Source organism: Saccostrea cucullata, unplaced genomic scaffold (genome assembly GCF_032062105.1).
Source record: "Saccostrea cucullata isolate Sc308-1 unplaced genomic scaffold, CSIRO_AGI_Scuc_v1 ctg1680, whole genome shotgun sequence".
Classification (NCBI taxonomy): Eukaryota; Metazoa; Mollusca; class Bivalvia; order Ostreida; family Ostreidae; genus Saccostrea; species Saccostrea cuccullata.
In genome coordinates, this window is record NW_026940473.1 from 1 (window position 1) to 21433 (window position 21433).

The 21433-nt window shown below is 33.2% G+C and overlaps 1 protein-coding gene and 1 long non-coding RNA gene across 2 annotated transcripts; both read left to right on the forward strand.

The window, feature by feature from the left end:
• Positions 1–4518: 4518 nt before the first annotated feature.
• Positions 4519–5136, forward strand: LOC134255470 (uncharacterized). Its single transcript, XM_062738010.1, has 2 exons — positions 4519–4717; positions 4949–5136. Exons 1-2 carry the CDS (start codon positions 4519–4521, stop codon positions 5134–5136), a joined length of 387 nt encoding a protein of 128 aa, XP_062593994.1.
• A 3692-nt stretch (positions 5137–8828) lies between these two features.
• LOC134255469 (uncharacterized) lies at positions 8829–11786 on the forward strand. The gene is made up of 3 exons (XR_009989557.1): positions 8829–8955; positions 9761–9881; positions 11616–11786. It is a non-coding gene; the product is annotated as an uncharacterized LOC134255469 (long non-coding RNA).
• The last annotated feature ends 9647 nt before the right edge of the window (positions 11787–21433 follow it).

Sequence of the window (21433 nt, forward strand, 5' to 3'; positions counted from 1 at the left end):
TATGTTTGTTATCAACAAAAATACCGGAATTTCATCGAGACAATAACGAATCCTCATGTGCACATTCTTACGCAACCAACACCTCTGATTTGAGTCTTATTTCGGGCCTTACAGAACAAAACATTAACTTTGCCATTATAATCATATGGGAGGCGGATGTGGTTGGGTATCATCTAGTGAGCTCATAGCTCACAGTTTATCTAATTTTGAGTGTGCATGATTTGTTCAGATAGGGTACATGTGCGAAATATATATAATAAAAAGAATCGTACTGGTCTTCATATTTTGCTTCAGTATGAACAAAACGTTACAAAAATAAAAAAAAAATGTTTGTTCTAATTTTTATATCAAACTCTCTGGAAAAAAATACACGGAACTTAGTAAAATAGTGGAAAAGAACAAGATTTAAACAATAGGTACTGTGAGTACTGAGATCACTAAGTGATACCCCGCCTCCCAAATGATTATAATGGAAAAGTCCATGCTTTGCTCTGGTGAACAAAAATGAGCATCAGATCAAAAAGTAAAATAGAAAGTACACAATAGCATTACGTAATAAAGAAACTTTGAAAGAATCATTAAATTTTATTCAGTGACATAGGATGAGTTGCAGATAAGAGATGGGAACTTAAAGTATTATGGAAATAATGGCAGTGTCCATGTTTTGCTATGGGAAATCCGAAAAAAAAATTGTCCGATCAAAAAATAAAGTAGAAGATGCACAATGACCCTATTTAAGGATATTCGATCCCCAGCCAGGTGGGATAACTCCAGAATTTAATATATAATTTGAAATGCATTAAAATGAGGCTTGAAAATAAAAATTTTTCATGCAACAATTTTCATTTTATTCATCTTTGTAAGATTCAAGGTTTTTGGAAGTCTTAGGAAAGGTCTTATAAAAATTGACATTTGTACCCCATAAAAGGAAAAAAAAAGACACTTTTGGAGAAGTAAGATTTTCTTGAATCCAGCCTTAGATATCAAAGCTTATTAGCATAATATAAAGTAAGGAGTGATTTGTGGTGTCTTGTAATGGTAGCAAAAACCTTTTACACTATGAATTATACGATACATGACTGAAATAGAAGACCAAATAAGTATAAAAATCATGACAATTTCTCTGAATGCCTGGATACCTATCGTTTTTTAACCTAAAATATATTTGTTGATCAATTTGCAATTAGAAAATGCATTGCTGATATTCCAATTCACTTTTTCTGCAAAAATATTGGAGATTTGACAATTTTCCCTATATAATATGATTAACTTTAATCTTTAACTTTAAAGAAATACTGTGGATGAATTTACATAAGTTTGTGGATTCAAAGATACTTTTATGATAAGGATATGGAAATAACGAACAGTATTCAATCTCAACGTCCATTAAACAAATATACAAAACAAGAGCAGAGCAAACACGGACCTCCGAAACATCAGAGGTGGGATCAGGTGCCATGGAGGAGTGAGCATCCCCTGCTGACCGGTCACACCCGCCGTGTGCTCATTGTCATAATCAGGAAATAACGGAAAAAATCCGTAGTCAATTCAGTGTATAAATAATGGACTAACAATTGGTATGAGTATTTTTGATTGCTTAACTGCTAATTTTTAAAACCTGAGGATCGGACTACTTTAGCAAAGATTTTGTGAATGTCTTTTAAATTTCATTCAGCGGTATGAGTGGAGTTGTGGATAAGAAATTGGTATCCTAAAGCTTAACAGAAGGACATCCCGATCACTAACCTTACTCTATTTAAACAGGGGGTTTAGTAATACATACTACTGCTGCTCTTTTCTATCAGTACGATGGCTTTCCAGCATCGAAATATAATGTTCATCTAGCCCTTTGGGCTCGATATAAATTGTTTACTCCTTTACTTTACTTCTTTAGATTCTGAATTATCGCATTGCACTTTAAAATAGCAATAATTGTATAATGTTATAAGATCAACATATTTATTTTACCCCCGCTTGAAAAGTTGGAGGGTATATAGTAATCGGTATCAGTCCGTCTGTCTGTCTGTTCCGCTTTGGTGTAACCATCTCTTATCAGCATCTTATACCATGCACTGAGTGAAATTTAATTAAGCTTTCACAGAATCTTTATTATATATTGCCATTGTACCCCTCCTATTTTACTTTTTGAATCGACACATATTTTGGGTTTCACAGCAAAACATGGGTCATTTAGTGTTCTCATTGCTCACAGTACCTCTAGTTTTTTCCTATTTAGCCAGTTGAGAATTTTGGCTAATAGTTCTCTTTTTTGCCTTCTAAAAATTTCAACTTGAATCTACACGGGGTCATTATACCCCCAGCTAATAAAGGTAGGTATATAGTAATCGGTATGTCCGCCCGTCCGTCTGTTACGCTTTGGGGTACCCATCTCTTATCCGCAACTCCTCTATATCACTGAATGAAATTTGATGAGACTTTCACAGAATCTTTATTATATATTGCCATTGTGTACCTCCTATTTTACTTTTTGATCCGACACATATTTTTGGTCTCCCATAAGAAAACATGGACACTCAATTAAAAAGATATGAGAGACGGGGGTATCATTTAGTGAGTTCATTGCTCGAAGTATCTCTAGTTTTTCTTCACGTGGGTATGAAAACGTTTATCGTTATGACACTTTTTTTACGGGGAAAGGGTCATTTTCTGATGTCGAATAATGACCCGTCATTATTCTATGGAGATCATTATATGTCTCTACACCGAACGTGCATTCGGTGCAGTACTTAGTATGCATAAGCACCATATATGTATATGTGCAATAAAGCAAAATCAAAATATATTGTTGTTAATATCATATACGTATATATTTAAATATACCAGTACTAGAAATGAATAAAAAACATGTGTGTGCTCCACCGAGCACCATTTCCAAAAAATACGTTCATATCATGCAATATCTCCCGCTATTCTCCGAAACGCGGGGAAACACTGTTACCAACGAGTCCGTCATATTATTTTCATACTGTTTTCATAGTTTTGGCCCAAAGGTTCTTTAGAAGAGGATTGTAAAAAAAAATTACATTCTCATTTGATTTGATCCACTGGCTCTTGAAAAAGGAAAACATTTTAAGTTTACAGGCCGACATATAGACAGACTACAGACCGGCAGATGGACGGACATCGGGTGACCACGAAAGCTACCATGCGCTTCAAATGAACTAAAAAGTATTAAGTTTACGGACAGACAAACAAATCTGCGTGGTTAAAACGCTAAGCAAGGGGTGAAGATTATAATTATATATATTTTGCTGAGAATTCATGTGAGTCTAAAAGTAAAGAGTTATAAGGATGTTGGTCCCAAGACGGTGGCAAAAATCTCACACCCTAATGTATAGTTAACCTTTATAACCTAATTTATGTAAATTAATTTTAAGAAAATTTTACCGTGTATAGATTTAAATATTGAATTTCTCATTATCATTTTAAGCATAAAGTACTAGGCAAAAGTTTTAAATTAAATGTTAAAGGTATTTAAGTGACTTACATTTATTTTAAAAGAGTAATCGCAAATCATTTTGTCTGCATAAAAGTACGACGAGATTAGAAATATTTAGTTTGTTGTTCATAGATGGTCATTAAGAATAGAAGACATTTATAATAGAGACTAGATTTCAATTGCATTTTACAATTAAAATATACTTCTACGCTACTTTTTAAACATGTAGTATAAAGTTGTGTAAATGGTTCCTAGTATTCAAGCTTAAAATCGTTGAAATTTTACTTTGAAAAGTTTAACACATAATTTACTTATAAACTCAATCGATCTTATTATTAGTGTTCGTGTTTTTATAGGTAAGATACGCCATATATCCCTTTAAATTAATCATTTTTAGAGTTTAAAGGATTTGTCATGTTATCATTATAACAAACACCTGTGTGTTCATATTTTACTGCAAATCGGGGTATCATTCTAAATAAATTTAACCTCACAACCTCTGTTCTTATCTAACGTGCACATTAAAAACTACATAAATCAGGTAAAGACTATACCCGACGAACATGGCTGCTTATACGACCAAAAATATTTATTAGGCTTTCCTCAACAACACATTACAAAGTGTAACTATTGATATTATATGTGAAGAATGTGATAAATTCATATGCGCTGATTGTGCGAAAACAGATCATAGGAATTATGAATGGAAAACAAGGAATTATGAATGGAAAACAATACCCACGGCAGCCAGCCAAAAGAGAAGAGATTTGTTCACATTTCTAAGAAAGATTAAAGAAGAGGATCTACATAAAGTTGATGAGAAGCTATAGAAGATGTCAATCCAAATCACAGAAAATAAAGAACTGCATGACTCTGAGATTAAAAAGCTTCAGAGGCATTTCGCTGAGATAATGACCAGGCTGAACGAAATAAAAAGCGCAATGAAAGCACTATTCAAGACAACTTGATTAAAAAGAATGATCAAGTGAACTTTGTGAAATCTGAGTTAGAAAAGTTAAAAAAAGAAGAAGAAGGGAATCGTTGACAAAGTTGAATTTATGGAAAAGAACAACTACTCCATGTCAGATTACAGCTTGATTGAGAATCACAGAGAACTGACAAAAATGCTGTCCGAGTTGGAGGTTCATACGACAAACTGTGAACAAAACATGCATTCAGTGAGGTTCAGTAAAGGTGAAATCAATGATGACTTTCTCGGGTCTTTGGTTGGAAAAACATTGGAATTAGACAGCATTGGTGCGACTCAAATAAACTCATTTCAATATGGAGATAAAAGAATACTGTCATTGGCGACATTCAGTGAAGACCAATGTAATATTCATGAACTAAATTCAAATTACACAGATAAAGTCAATCTGCAAGGGACAAAAGATCAAACATTTAATATTTTCCCAATATTTTCTGAAAGCGGTGATGTTTATTTCACTGACTTCCATTAGAAGTTCATCAGCTGTCTGTCACCATCAGAATCTGTCTCTACATTCATCAGTACAGATCCACTGCGACCATTAGGAATCTGTCAGTCAGTGGACGGTGGACTACTGGTCACCTTTAGAGACATTAAATCAGATGCTTACAAATTAGAGCCACATAGGAAACGTCTGGCGAGACACGTCACAATGACAGGTGATGTCATCCATGAATATGAGTACTAGGAGGACGGTCAGACCAGAATCTTTACAGTGCCACGTAGAGTCACACAGAATAGTAACAATGATTTCTCTGTCGTGAATCTTACAAGTCTCACTACAGGTGAACAAGTGATTATGTCTTCTTCTGGTCAAGTGAAGTCTGTTTACCGAGGACAGAACCTGACAAAGAAGTTTAATCCATTAGATGTAGTTTGTGACTCCTACTGTAACTTCCTTGTTACAGACTTTGACAACAACCAGATTCATCTACAGAGTCCTGAGGGAAAGTTCCTGAAGTCCTTTCTGACAGACAATGAAGTGAACCATCCATCCTCACTGTCCCTGTACAAGTCTACACTGTGGGTGGGATACTGGGAAGGAGTTGTAAAAGTGTTTCAATACAAAGGTTTAAGATAAATTTAAAGTCATACAAGTGCAGTGCATGTTCCTGTTATCAAACTATTTCCATTTCGCTTAATATTTTTATCAGATTATGTCACAAATGTGAAAAACGATTTACTAAATATCCTGAAGAATGTGGAATTAAACTAATTATAGGAGTTTTAGATCTGCATTCTAGTTGTCGCAAGACACAGAAAAAAGTCTTTGTTTTCCCATAGACCTTAAAATTCTACTTAATTTATTTCATTTAACATGAATTCTGAGAAGTACTGTGATTAATAAATGTTTTCCTAGAAGACTTCATTTTTTTCTATAAGTTCTCAAAAATCCAAGAGAATCCGGTTTTTCTTGCCATTGACGGATTTAAGGGTGGACTACCTATAAATCAGCCCCCATCCTACCAAAATCAAACCCTGGATACACCCTGGTTTGCATATGGATTTTTTTTTAGTTTTTAACTATCTTCGTATAATGTTCCAAAAGTAAAAAAAAAATGTTTAACTTTTATACTGCATTCCATATTATAAAATTGTCTTTGAAGTTTTGCATGAAAAAGTAGGAAAAAAAACGTACATAGACAATGATGAATAATAGTTTGCTTATGAATAAATGGCATGAATATAAAAATAAAATGCCTTGTAAAAACGTCAGCTGCATTTAAGATTTTCAATCTGCTTAGAATACCAAGCTAATTTAAGTCTTTCTATGCAAGTGTTTACCCATATTTCAAAAACCAACCTATATATTCACAAAATACAAACAAACCAAAAAAGTAAATAAAAAAAAACAACAAGTTTTACAGTGATAAAAGTTACGTCATTCAAAGGAGTTGATTTTATTTGTATAATCTTTTTGTAAAAATAACTATACTTTTGCACAATCAAGCTATTATACCGATGTGCCATACTGTAGATGGTCTTCTAACCATTTTGTTTGCTTTCTGATATTGGGAGTCAAAAACCAAGGTGCATGTGGACGTTGAATAAACAGAAAAAAAACACTTTGGAATGGACCTATCTAGTTCAAAGGTTTAACGTTTAAAGTTTAAAGATTTTTAGATCACCTGGACGAAGTTGTAGAGAGCTAACTTGATACCCTCAGTGTCAGTGTCGGCGTCAAAGATTAAACATTTTTGGAACAGATTTCTTTTAATCATGTGCTCCACATTTATCAGATACGCGTTGCATATTTGGAGACAACGAACAGTATAGGAGCTCAAAAGTCCTTTAAAAATTACAAAACAGGAGTGGAGCAAACACGGACTTCCAGAACAGAGGTAGGATCAGGTGTCACGGAGAAGTAAGCATCCCCTGTAGATCGATCACTCCCTCTGTGTGCTCTTTATTATGCTCGGGATGGACTATGCATTTTATATGTTTTGCACATGTCTAGGTGGTTTTGGCTCAATTTTACACTTTTTTGTTGTTTAAAAAATTTACCGCTTTTCCGTGAGGTTAATTAAAACCATGCTTTTTTTTATCATACAATGATTACATTACGTGGTAAACAGTAAATAATTTTGAGAAACCTTCTATAGGAAAAATCAACTTCCGTTATTTATTATTACATTATTATTTTTGTTTAAATTTATTCTTAGCAATATATAATTAGGTCACGATGTCAAAGTTCAGGACTTGACAAAAACCCTATTCTGAATAACCAGTTTATGAGGAAGACAATACACATGGTCCATATTACAGGTTCTAGAATTAAGATTTTATATATACATGTGATTTATATGAGTAACTTTATGAAGCCTTATTAGGTAAAGGTTACAGCTGAGATGATCACATCAACTCTGTGTTTTGTTTGATCTGATGTTCAGGTCATTTCAGCAAGACATGACAAATCTTTTCAGAACAAGTGGCTGTTAAAATGAAGATTTTTTTGTATAACCCGATGACAAAGTATGATAAAAGAAAAATTTAAGGATCAATTATAAAATGTTATATAATATTAATTATATACCCCTGGGCCTCAGGGGGTTGTCAAATATACTGAAATGAAAAAGAAACGTAGAGACTTGGTAAACCTTTCATGTACTTTAATTGAAAGCTATTTGTTCAAGTTATTTTTCCATTTCTGTTAATTTACAATTAAAATCATTTTAATCAACAAGTTAACAAAATCTCATTTAAATTTGACTGATAGTCAAGAGCTATTAAAATTCAAAAGACAATACCCATAAAAAATGAAGAAAAGAATCTCAATATCTCCATCGTATCACAACATTGCTTATCCTCAGCATGGACTTCCTCAGGACCTTTATCTTTCTAATAGGGATATTTATTCAACCCTTTCTTCGTGGTAGCCCCAAATTGGTCAAGAAAAGCAACGCTAAATCGTCGCCTTCAATCTATGACGTCAAGTGATTATAACAGATTTGCAACTGGTAAAAAAGATGTAATTTACCGAAATTAGTTGAAGGTATATAGACATGATACATGAAGGATTTGGAGATAACGAACAGTATTCAATATGAAAGTCCATAAAATTCCTGAATGAAAAATTTCAACCGATCGGCCCAGCCGTCATGATTTGATAACCGTAATACACATTATGGTCATCAGCTTTCCTACTGTGAAAGGATACAACAGAGGAGTGGGTGGGTCCTACACAACCAATTAAAGCGCATGTTTTATTGAACGTAACCCGTGATCAATACAGTCAATTGTCAAATTAAATTGTGTCAGCTATTTCGGTGTAGTGTATGCTGAGTCATTTTAACAATATGATGTCCTTCATACAGTGTATACAGATTTGTTTCGAGACATATCAGAAAATTCCCAGTATCTAATTATGATGATGACAAATTTGTTTTCAACATCAAAATTATTTAAGCATTTAAAATCACATACAACTCAGAGGAACTACTGGTTTTTCCAAGGTTATATGTTCAGAACTAAAAAAAACCAATAGTATGACGAGTAAACAGAATTCCGGGCGTATCGCTGCAGCTATATCATTATTGATCTATTTAGAGAAAGATGTTTACTAAGAAGAATGAACCGGGTTTTGTTATATTTACTGTTAAAAATACATGCTTTAACGTTTTTGTCAGAGATAATGCATGGATGACATTTTTAAAGTGCCTTCATCCATGCACAATGCGATCTTTTATCTGATAACAACTTTATTTAGTATTTCTACTTTAATTGTAAAGAAAAAACATCAAGACACGTCTAATATTTCAATAGATCCGAAACTTAGTAAATGGTATTTACGAAATTCGCTTAACAAAGGCAGGAAGGACATTAAAATTTGTTAATATATCTTCAGAAGAATTTCTATCCTTGTACATGATAACCGCCACTTGGAACTTGGAATAATGAATATTTCAATATTGAAGATTGGGAAACTGTTAAGAGGAAAGAGTGCCAGTTTACAAAAAAAGCCTTTGAATTTGATGTACTGGTAAGCTGTTGGCTGAAGTATACATAAGTAAGTTTTAAATTATAGAGAACCTGAAACAAATTATTACGGATACATTCTGCATTAATCTATTCAAAATAACGTTTTTTGTAAGTTACTTCTCAAATGGAATTTCATAAAAACTTGCACATGAGCTTTGTCATCAGTTTGCCAATCTCTGCTAATTAAAATTAACAGGTGATTTCTTTGAAAACTAAAAACCTAAAAATAATTTTTAACCTCGTTTTGTCGAACTGAATGAACGAAAAATGTTTGCATTATCCCGACAAGGATTTGAGATATTACGGGTAAAATACTTAATAAAAGGTTAGAGAGGTCTTAATCCAAATAACTTTGACATACCGGTATCCGTGGTACTCGAATACTCGGTGTTTGAGACACAGAAGATCAATTGTGTTTAATTGATAGAAAGGAGGAAGATAGAAGTGAACATGAATTGGGAGATTCTTTATATGCCTTATGTACTTTTAAATCAAAGCAATTTGAATTACCTTTTTTTAAGTTTAATATGATTTTGAACTAATTTTATTTGATATCTGTGTATTGGGTTATGTTCGTGTTGTGTTATTTTTGCCCTTTAATACTTGAAAACAATTTTGTCCCGTTTTAAATTCGCCAAGTCATACTTTTGTTTAAGATATTACACTGCATTCTTTCAATTTGCAGCGTTTTAAATTCGCCCAAATAAGGATAGGGCGCAATGGGCAAAAATAAAACGCGGCGAAATTTTCCCTGTATACAGAATCAAAAATAGAAGGCTGTTTATGCGAAACCTTAATTATTCTTTCCCTGATATTTTGACTTTTTGGCACAGATTTGAAAAATGAAACGAGCACATTCCGACACAGAAGATTCTGATTCGTCAGGTAATTCTTCCGATTCTCTGTCGGACCAAGAGTATGAGCCTACACCCGGGAGCCCAAAAGGTCACAATGGTAGGAAATATATAACACTTAGCAATTATTGTATAGTAAATACCTCGTATGTTCATATTCATATTTATACCCCCCGCTTGAAAAGTGGGGGGTATATAGTAATCGGTATTTCCGTCCGTTCGTCTGTCCGTCCGTCCGTCTGTTACGCTTTGGGGTACCCGTCTCTTATCCGCAACTCCTCTCATACCACTGAAGGAAATTTAATGAAACTTTCACAGATTCTTAACTACATATTGCCATTGTGCACCTCCTATTTTACTTTTTGATCTGACATATATTTTGGATTTTCCAGACCAAAACATGTACACTGCCATTATATTCATATGGGAGGCGGGGGTATCATTTAGTGAGCTCATTGCTCACAGTACCTCTAGTTATCTTTTAAGTTAATTAGTACTTATTAAATACTCCAACGTAGAGTTGACAAAATCCTTAAAGGGGCCCTTGTGAAAGGCACATGGGTCACAATGCTCAGCTGAGACATTACTGATGACTTTGCTGTTCTTGGAAATATTATCCATTACTGAGTCCATCCTAACCCTAAATTGTTTTTAAAAAAATGAAAGAACATTTTGTTATTATATACCTCTCCTCTTGAGAAGATTCCATGCGGATTTGCTTTGTAATCCTTATTGAAATGTTACTCAACTATTTTAATTCTCTATTTGGACCATGATACATGATGGAAGAAAAAATAACCATACACAACACAGTGATTCTTGAAATTTTTATTTGCTATTTTCAACCAAATAAAAAGACAAAAGATCTATATTTAAGAAGTGATAAGGATTATGCTTGCTGTGATCCTGATTTTCTTTAAAAAAGAATTTCAGTTTCTAATACACAACATATTGAAAACACGAATTAAAGAAACTGAAATATACTACTAGGTATACACAAAACTATAATTGTTATTTATGCATATGTCTTATATGTACATTTATCGTATCACTCTATTATGTAAACATGCAGCGAGCAAATATCTTCATACCTGTAGGAAATATATGGAGATAGCGAACAGTATTCAAGCTCGAAAGTCTTTAAAAAATGCAAAATAGAAATGGGAGCGGAGCTAACACGGACCTCCAAAACGTCAGAAGTGCCCTGGAGGAGTGAGCAGGTACATGTATATTGCTGCATAAGTAAGGGGAGTTGACTATTGGAAAGTTAAAGTCATCACATTTATCATAGAGTTTTGGTTGTATGAAGCTTTTCACAGGTCACAGATTATTACATGACCTAATCAACGGCGTAATAATATCTACATAAAACGCATTTTTTCACGATTTAAATAATGTACATACTTTTCATGTAACAAAAAAAAATGTACAAATCTCATAACATATACTCGATGAAGAGTTTCAATGATTGGAAGGATATTATTTTGTGACCTTTTTGATAAAAATAAAAGCACACGAGGGTAGTCCCAAACTTTCTTACATCTATGAAAATAGATTAAACCAATTGTATTTCTCCCTCAATCTATTCATGAATTTTTACTCCTGATGTCTTATGCTGTTATTTTTTGTTTCAAAAATATCTGGTGATCTTGAAAAATCATCAGTTGGTAAGATAAGTTATACAGTTGTTGTACATCGCATATGGCCACTTTATAACTCTTAATTGTTCTAATTGATTAAAATGTAATAACGGCAGATGGTTAAAATAAGTAAAAGTTAATTGAATTATCGTCATAAATTATTTTCCAAATACTAGCATTTTTATTGCTTTCAGATGGAGGACTCGTCGCTTCAAAAGAACTTGATAATTATTTCCGATACTTTTTGCTTTTACAACTCGCGGTTGATGCTGTTCGAATATGGTTTGATTCTGTTATTCCACCACAGAAATTACATAAACACTTACGACGATACAGGAAAAGGTCTCTAAAGAATTGTAGTGATGAACAAAAGGACATTTTATTCGGAGGTTTGAACTAAGAATGAATACTTTGTCGACTGTATGCTCATCAAGAATGAAAAAAAGTAAATGGAAAACGTTATAAAAACATAGAGTTATAATAAGTACTTGTTATTATTTAAAAACTAAAACATGTTGCATGTCAAATGTAATGTATTATCATACAATTCAAATTAAGGTGATAGACCTGTAACATCATTAAAGTTCGACATCACCCTCATCTACAAGATAATACGAACTACGACAAATTTGAAGCAACCAGAGAAGGGATGGGGACAAATACCAGACACCTCAAACACAGAGCCAGTAGATGACTTGGAGCGGGTCAGGATACATCGTAACACACACTTCCACGGTCCGCCGTCAATAAAAGAAGAAATCTTTCAGGAGAGATGGCTGGAAATGTCGGAGGTAAGCCAGATTTCATAACACAACTTTGTAGACTCGCCACGATTTGATCGAGATCTTTTAATGTCCTCATTTTGGGACATGTGGTCATTTATGTTAGCATGTTTTTAGTCGTCATTTCTTTTGATTTCTCTATAAGGCCTCTTCATTTGTTCAAATAATGGCTTTTCAATGGCAAGCTAAATGTATCGAAAAACGTTGATGAAAAAGGCTATCAATAGTCTCGTATAAGGTCTTTATCTCGCAAATTCTATGGTCGACACAATGACAATGTCAGCAAAAACAATCTATCATTAAATACAAGCATTGACTCAAGTTTTCATACAAATTGTTAGGCCATTATCTACACACTGAATTGTTGAGGGATTTACCCGTTTTTCCCGATCCTGACAAGAACACAGGGCGGTTTTGACCGGTTGACTAGGGATATCCATACCTCCATGGCATCTCTGACGTTTTAGAGGTCCATGTTTAACATGCACCTGATTTTTATTGTTTAAATAAATGAACGTTTAAGCTTAAATCATCTTATTTCACATACTTGCATACACCGATGCGACAACAGAAACACACAAGAACCTATATTCTTATTTCTGATGCATATTTTGTATTTTGCATGTATATGTACCTTTAATACCCATTATATTACCCGTATACTTTCTTATATGAAGGCTTAAGATGAAGGATATGAAGTTAACGAACAATATTCAATATCAAAGTCCATAAAATTATACAAAATAGGAGTAGAGCAAACACGGACCTCTAAAACATCAGTGGTGGGATCAGGTGCCATGGAAGAGTGAGCATCCCTTGCTTACCGGTCAAACCCGCAGTGTGCTTCTTGTCATAATCGGGAAATAACGGGAAAATCCGTCGTCAATTCAGTGTATAAATAATGAATATACAATTAGTATGAAAAACGTCAGACAGCATTTGACTCAATGAAAATTTGTTTTTGCTGACAAGGTCATTGTATCGACAAAGAACTTACGAAATGATGACTTCTAACAAGACTTCTGATGTTCTTGTTTCATCAACTTGTTTGTCAATAATCTACCTCATTTTAGAAATTGTTCATAGGTAAATGGTGAAAACTAAAAGTAAAACTACATTGTCTTAATGTAATTGTAGGTAATAAAAAGACTTGGAAAAGATCGATTGAAGAGTAAAGTGGATGCATTGAAAACTAAGATTTTAGACCATGCAATGCGAGCAGATTTATCACTGCAATTTCCTGCTTTACAGCAACAAATTCAAGATCTTAAAAAAGGATTAGAATACCATGTAACAAAAAACTTACAATGTATGTTCCATGTTTATTATCTATGCGATTTCATTGCATTGCTTGACGCAGTGGTTATGTAGATTGTTATGCTACATATGTACATACATGTATAGAAGATCGTTGGTTCGGTTCATAACACGAGTTATTGAGACCAGAAATATCAGGGGTTAGTTATTTGCCATATAAAGCTTCAACGTAAAATTACACGGCCCCTGTAAGCAATGTAAACCGAGGTCCCGTATGGCACAGTTAAGGTGCTTTGAGAAAAAAGATCCCTTACTACTAAGTGGGCATAACTGCCGACTACTGGTGTAAATTTACAACACTCCAAAGCAATTGGTGTTCCAACAAAAAAATCAATGTCAATTTTACTGTGAGCAGTTAAATTAAGAAGGTTTGAGAAATAATTTTTTCCTGAATGGTTTTCTGAAATGCAAATAACGTTCAATTCTTTTCAGTATATTTCATTATAAAACAATCTAGATTTAAAATAGCCTATGTATAACCAAGAATCTATATTTATCCAATGTTTTTCACTATCTACAGAGAATAATAATACATTTTTCCAAAATTTTGGGGGATACACCAGTGGTCGAATGGAATTCAAACTCATTCTTAAAGAAAAGGTTATAACATTTATTATAGGCCAATTATGTTTTTAAAAAAACAAGTTTTTGTGGACTGTCCAGTTCCTCTGTTTTTAAACTTATCTTCTGTATATCCACTTGAAAATAATAACTGCTGACCACAAAGCTTTCTTTGAAGAGGATTTATATATATTATTCAATTTTTTATAAATAACAACTTCTATAAACAAAAAATGAGTAGAGAAAATTATATACAAAATTTGAATAAACATATTTATATTTTATATTATCATGTAATAGAACTTGCTTGAAAACGATTAAAGTACAGATTCATACGAGAATCTATGACAACAGTTTTTAACTGAAAATTGTACATCTTATCTTAAATGTACGAAAGCCCAGAAGGCTCATTCGAGATTCAGGTTTCGAAATACGAGATTCAAACTTCGAGATTCGAAATTCAAGCTTCGAGATTCAAGATCCAGATTAACCAATCAAAACGCTCATTCGAGATTCGATGTTCGAAATTCGAGTTTCGAGATTCAAAATCCAGATTAACCAATCAAATGCGGGTTCAACATTGATTACTTCCCTTTATTATGTTTAATCTATCAATAAATCGTTTAATATATTTATAACAAATGAGTCATTTGAATAAATTACAATGCAAGAAAGAGTGTTATATATATTAGAAAGAAAGTTAAATAATCATTTGATTTTTGGTCAGCAAGATATACTTTAATTTATATTATGACTTCTTAAATATTAAATAGAATACATAATCAGGAATATATATATTTTTGCATTGTCTACTATATATAAAGGATTGTTGACATAATAATAAAGATATAAATAGTGACTAAAGATTAACAAAATCCTTGTAGCCTTGATAAATAAAAACCGAGTATATTTTAGTCTTTGACCATAACGCTATGGTCAGAGACTAAAATATAAAACCATAACGCTATAGTTCTGCAGCTAATTTAGACTAATCTACTGTTTGATATCAGATAAAATGAATGCTGCATTTATTCTAATTCATATTTGCAATCTGTATTGTATATATAATTGTTAATTAGTTCATGAAATCAAAGCCTTAGATGAAGATAACTAATTGAAAACTTTATTTTAATGTATTCCCTCTATTAGGAAAACGAGCGCGGTTTTTATTTATCAAGGCTACCTTGCCTTTCAAATTTTTAAAGTAACATTTTCAGTGTCGGGAAAAATTGGCAAGTGTTGCCGGTAGGGGTGGGGATTTTGTAAATCTTTAGACACTATTTATAACTGTATTATTATGTCAGCAACCCTTTATATACAGTAGACAATGCAAAAAAATATATATATTCCTGATATATGTATTCTATTTAATATTTAAAAAGCCATTATGTGATTTGAAGTATATATCGCTGATCAAAAATCAAATGATTATTTAACTTTCCTTCTAATATATACAACACTCTTTCTTGTATTGTAATTTATTCAAATGACTCATTTGTTATAAATATATTAAACGATTTATTGATAGATAAAACATAATAAAGGGAAGTAATCAAATGTTGAACCCGTATTTGATTAGTTAATCTGGATTTTGAATCTCGAAACTCGAATTTCAAATCTCGAATTTCGAACCTCGAATCTCGAACGAGCCTTTTGATTGGTTAATCTGGATCTTGAATCTCGAAACTCGAATTTCGAATCTCGAATTTTGAATCTCGTATTTCGAAACTTGAATCTCGAATGAGCCTTCTGGGCTTTCGTATAAATGAATATAATCTATCAATATTAATTAATTATGTGTGTTTACAGTGCAACACGACAAAATTATAAAGAAGTGGAGAGAGGAGGATGAAGTCTTCTTTCGGACAGGAATATGCAGCTCGGTTAGTGATAAAATCAGGTCCCTAGGCTACTTGACAGTGACTGGCAGTAGTGGAACGGGAAAATCGTCTCTCATTCGTCACTTTGCTTTGAAGCTTGTCGAGGAAGGGTTTAATATTATCCCAGTGACAAGACTTGATGAGATGATTCTACTAGGAAATCTTAGCAGCAGACAGGTGTTTGTAGTTGATGATGTATTAGGTGTACATGGTATGGATAAAAGCTTATTTAGTAATCTGAAGGCGATATCAGAGCGAATTTTTTGTTTTATAGATTCCGGTTCGAAACTGTTGATGAGTCTTGTGTCTGTTGTATTTAACGAATCTAAATTACTCAATAGTTTTGTTACTTGTGAAAAACATGTCATTGATTTGGGATGTAAACAGAATTATTTAAATGTTAAAGACAAAAAAGGAATGTTAAGGCTTCACTGCGAATATAGAGAAGTAGAACCAAAATTCTTTGAACATTTTGAGTTGAAAACCACCATGCCGATGTTTCCACTATTATGTAATTTGTTTTCATCTAATGATAAATATCAGAGCCTCGGTGAACAATTTTTCATTCAGCCCTATGAGTACTTTTTTTCGGAGTTGGATAGTATGCGTCAGCTCAAGAAAATACATTATGCAGCATTGGTATACTGTGTCATGAGAGATAACTGCATCAATCCAAAAAGCATCGACAGAAAGTGCCTCAAAGATGTATACGACTGCTGCAGAGTGAACAGGTCCACGTCAAACTGGGAACTGATAGACACACTGAGTGTATTAGAGGGCTCTTATCTGATGCTAAATTCAGATGGTAGCTTTTCGTTCACCCATGACAAATTATTTGAAATTGTTGCCATTCACTTCGGTAGATGTTTTCCAGATCGTCTTCTTCAAAACACATCATCCACCTTTGTCTACAGTTATATAACATTCCCAGGAACTAAGTCAGAAAGAGCAGGCATTAACATTTACATTTCTGAAGATCACTTTGCTATTTTGGCCAATCGAGTCATAAGCGACATAAAACGTTTTCACTTGTATGAAGTATTTCAATGTGACATACTGAAACATTCAAAATTTCTCGATTTCTTTTGTAATACCTTGAAAGGTTTTAGATTTGATGAACTAAAAAATATTTTGCTTAGAGAAGAAAAACTTGAATCATCAGAGGGAAAAAACAGGGTGGAAGATTTACAGAAAAAAGGAGCGGAGATACTACAAAATACAACAGATATTTCTTTTCAGTTGAAACTTTTGCATTTAAAACATGTTTCTAGCGCACAACATTGGATAATAGCTTATGGTCATGACGTTTTACTATCACATGTCAAAGATATAATCAAAGTAAAACTAACAGATAATAAAGGATCCTCTTTCATGGATTGCGAAAGAAAAGCATCAGAGCTAATTTATGGTGACAAGTTAGAATCACAATATATCTGTTTAGTACTGGCTTGTTTTAGTGGTAGCCTGAAAATGGTCGAACTTGTTATACAGTCTGTGACGAAGGAGTGCTTGAATTATTATCCTCAAGGAAAGCTGTCACCATTATGTGCAGCCTCGTTGTCTGGTTTTGAAGACATTGTATTTACTTTGTTGGAAAAAGGAGTCGAAGTAAATCGATGTGGAGGTATAATGAATAATTCAGCACTGATTCTCACTCCCTTATTTTGTGCATCTTACAAGGGTCATCTTAATACTGTGAAATGTCTCCTTAAGAATGGTGCTAATGCTAGTCTTTGTTTTAAGGGCACAATGTCTCCTCTAGGGGCAGCAGCATCTAGGAATCACCTTGATGTTATGAAGGTTTTGATTATTAATGGTGCTGAAGTCAATTCTTGTAATCCGGACGGAGAGTCTCCACTGGCAGCAGCATCACTTAAGGGGCATTTAGAAACCGTGAGATATCTAATAAAGAGTGGCGCAGACGTCAATATCTGTAACAAGTTCGCGGCTTCTCCACTGTATATAGCATCACGTTATGGTCATTTGGAGACTGTGAAATTTCTTATAACAAGTGGTACCGACGTCAATGTCTGTACCAAGCACGGAGCATCTCCACTATTTATAGCTTCGCGATATGGCCATCTAGAAACTGTAAAGTATCTGATTAAGAGTGGTGCTGACCTTAACCTCTGTGACAAGTACAGATTATCTCCAATAAGTTATACGTCATATAGTGGTCAGAGTGGTCAGATGGAGACCGTTAAGTCTCTAATTAAAAGTGGAGCGGATTCAAGTCTCTGTGATGAGGCCACGATATCTGCATTGGGAACAGCATCGTATAATGGTCATCTGGATATTGTGAAGTATCTTCTCAGCTATGTTAAGGAAGGTCAGAGTTCACATTCCTTGTACATCGTATTGGAAGTTTAATTGTGACGTCATTGAAATTTAACAAACCACAAAAATTAATCAACAGCATGAACATGTGTAAATAACAACTTGAATTTATTTATTTTGTCGATTATTCATAAAATCTTGTAAAATTGCAATACTTGATAGCGATACAGTCGAGTAATAGAAGAAAGCCTTTCGTCAAATATGACGTCATCAGCCTTGGTATGACGCAGCACAAGTGATCCAGAGGAGTAAATTCACTGGTTAAATAATTACAATAATGCTTAAATAAACATGATACCATTGCTAATTTTTAGACTTAATCATAAAAACTAAAAGAAAATAATTTATTAAATACAATGTGTATAGAATATGAATTTATCTAGTAGCATTGAAGCTGCACAGGGATAACGAATATAGAGATTATCGCTAAAACGATGAGCGTATTCGTGATTTACATCAAAAGTGCAAGGGCATAGACTATTTTGTTTGAGCTGAAATTTGGAATATTTATTGCTCATATAGTGTATATTTTGAAAAGTGCTGGGAGCTGATCCTGGTCTGCATAACATTAATTTTATTTATAACAGAATTTAAGCAAAGTGGAAATTTTAAGCTATAATAGGCATTTTCAGCAAAATTTTAAGTACTTCACAAACAGTACTGACTAGCTCCCAGCACTTTTTGGGTAGAGGATATAAACATCTTTTAATGTGTATCAATTTTTTTCTTGAAAAACAAGCGTATGCCCTTGCACTATCCACATTTCCTACATTCAGCTTGACAATTCTATTTTTATACAAGTCACGTGACAAACAGCTGATACGTGCAATAAAACTGGTAATAACTACAGCCCAGTCCTATCCATTATTGATAGCTATATTACATTTTCTACCAGAATTCAGTTGCTTTGTTAATTTTTTTTTAAAAGAAGCTATGCATATTAAAACGGCGCAAAGGTAACATTTTCCATATCGATCCTTAACATTGCTGAGTTTTCAAGAGTGGTGCTGAAGCCAATATTGGTCTAAATTGTATATCTGCTGCTTGCTATCAAGGTCACTTAGATGTTATAGAATATCTTATTGACAAGGTAGATGTTAACAGGTTAGGAGAAAGAGATCTTTCCTCTCTTTACATTTCTTTTATGAATAGTCACTTCAATGTTGTAAAATATTTGATAGAGCATGGTGCAGATGTTAACTTCTTAGACCAAAATAGTAAGAGTCTGTTATATTACGCTTCAGAAAAGGGTCACATAGAGATTGTTGAGAATCTGGTTGAACATGGTGCTTATGTAAATGATGGTCTTCAAATTGCTAAACATAATAAGCACGAGAAAATTGTAGATTATCTGATTCAGAACGGAGCAAAATAAGAACACAGGAAAACATTCTACTTAAGACATTTTCCCGTATGTGTGTCTATGTATAAAGAAAAATATATTCATATCCTCCATTTTTTACGCTATATGCATGTAAAGTATAGAATCTGTGGAAATTAGTTCACCCCAATGGTCCTGCAGGTTTGTTATGTTTTTCATCTCCAAAGGACATAATTTGATATTGATAGTAATTAATGAATAGAAAACCAAGATATATATCCTCATTATGAAGTTTGTCCACAGCCGAAATAAAACTGAATTTTTAATGTTCTTCAATGCCTGTCGCATAACTTCATCTGTTGAATATTTTATGAGAAAACCCATTCCCAAACAACTCTGTATGGTATAATTAAGTATTTCCTGTGTTGTTTGTCCAGAGGTTACAAGTGATCACAGTACCACGATACAGATTTAACGGTGAACATAATATATATGTCATTTTTCCTAATATAAAATTTGTTTAATGAAATTGCTCAAAATGACTATCATCTTTGAAATATGCTTATTGAGTTTAATGTTCATTTTACTTCAAAAGATAAATTACATTCATGCTGGAAGTTGCATGGATTTAAATATTCTTACTTGAAAATATTTAAAGCTTACTATGTGTTCGGTTATTGAAGTTAAAAATAAATATATTAAAACATCTTGGAGGTTTTCCTTCTTTCCAATATCAAAAAAGAGAAAGGAATATTAGGGAATTAAAAAGGATAGAAACACAATTAAGACATTGCTGTTGATGTTTTTAAGCTCACCAGAGCTGAAGCTCAAGTGAGTTTTTCCGTAACAATTTTTTTTTCGGTAGTATATCTGTCTAGCTGTCTGCCCATCCGTCTGTAAACTTTTTCATATTTTCGACGTCTTCTCCAGAACCACTGGGTCAATTTCAATCAAACTTAATGCAAAGCATCTTTGGGTGAAGGGGATTCAAATGTGTAAAAATGAAAGGTCACGCCCTCTTCCAAGGGGAAATATTAAGAAATTATCAAACATTTTTGAAATGTTCTTAAAATCTTTTAAAGAACCACTGAGTCAAGAAAGATGAAACTAAAGTGGAAGCATCCACAGGTAGTGCAGAGTCAAGCTTGCTCAATTGAATGTAATGATAATAAGTGTTTACTGTATAAAAATCGGTTTCAGTGGTAATCCTATGATACTGTGTGAACTAACAAAATCAAGAAGTTAATTAATGAAATGGCTTCATGTAGATGAAAGTTTTTTTTTTAGAATATCTTCAATTTAATGATATATAATCCGAATTACCTGCTAGTTTAATTTAAATCAATTTACTGCGCATTGAATTATTCCGCATTAGATCCACTACCATTTGAGTTCCATTATCGATGGTCAGATATAGGTACCAGCTGAAACAAAGCATCCTTTGGTGAAGGATTGTTAAATTTTTAAAATAAAGTGCCAATAAAGTGCCAAAAAATGAAGATGGATTATTAAAATTCTTTTCAAGAGCCAGGAGGCCAGAAGTACTGAAATTAATTTTAAAGCATTCTGGGATGGCGTAAATACAATGTTTTTTAAAGCATGATCCCTAGTGATATGTTGAAGTCACAATGAATATTACAAGGGGAAATCTGATGTGAAGATCAGCAGTGCCAATATAACTCAGGTGATCATTGTGGCTCATGGGTCTCTTGTTCTTAGTCTTTCTAACTTTTCCTTGTCGATGGTTTTTCATTTCCCTTTCTTTTCGCAATATTTCTTTTTTTCTACTGTTTTTTCTGAAGTTCATACTTTTT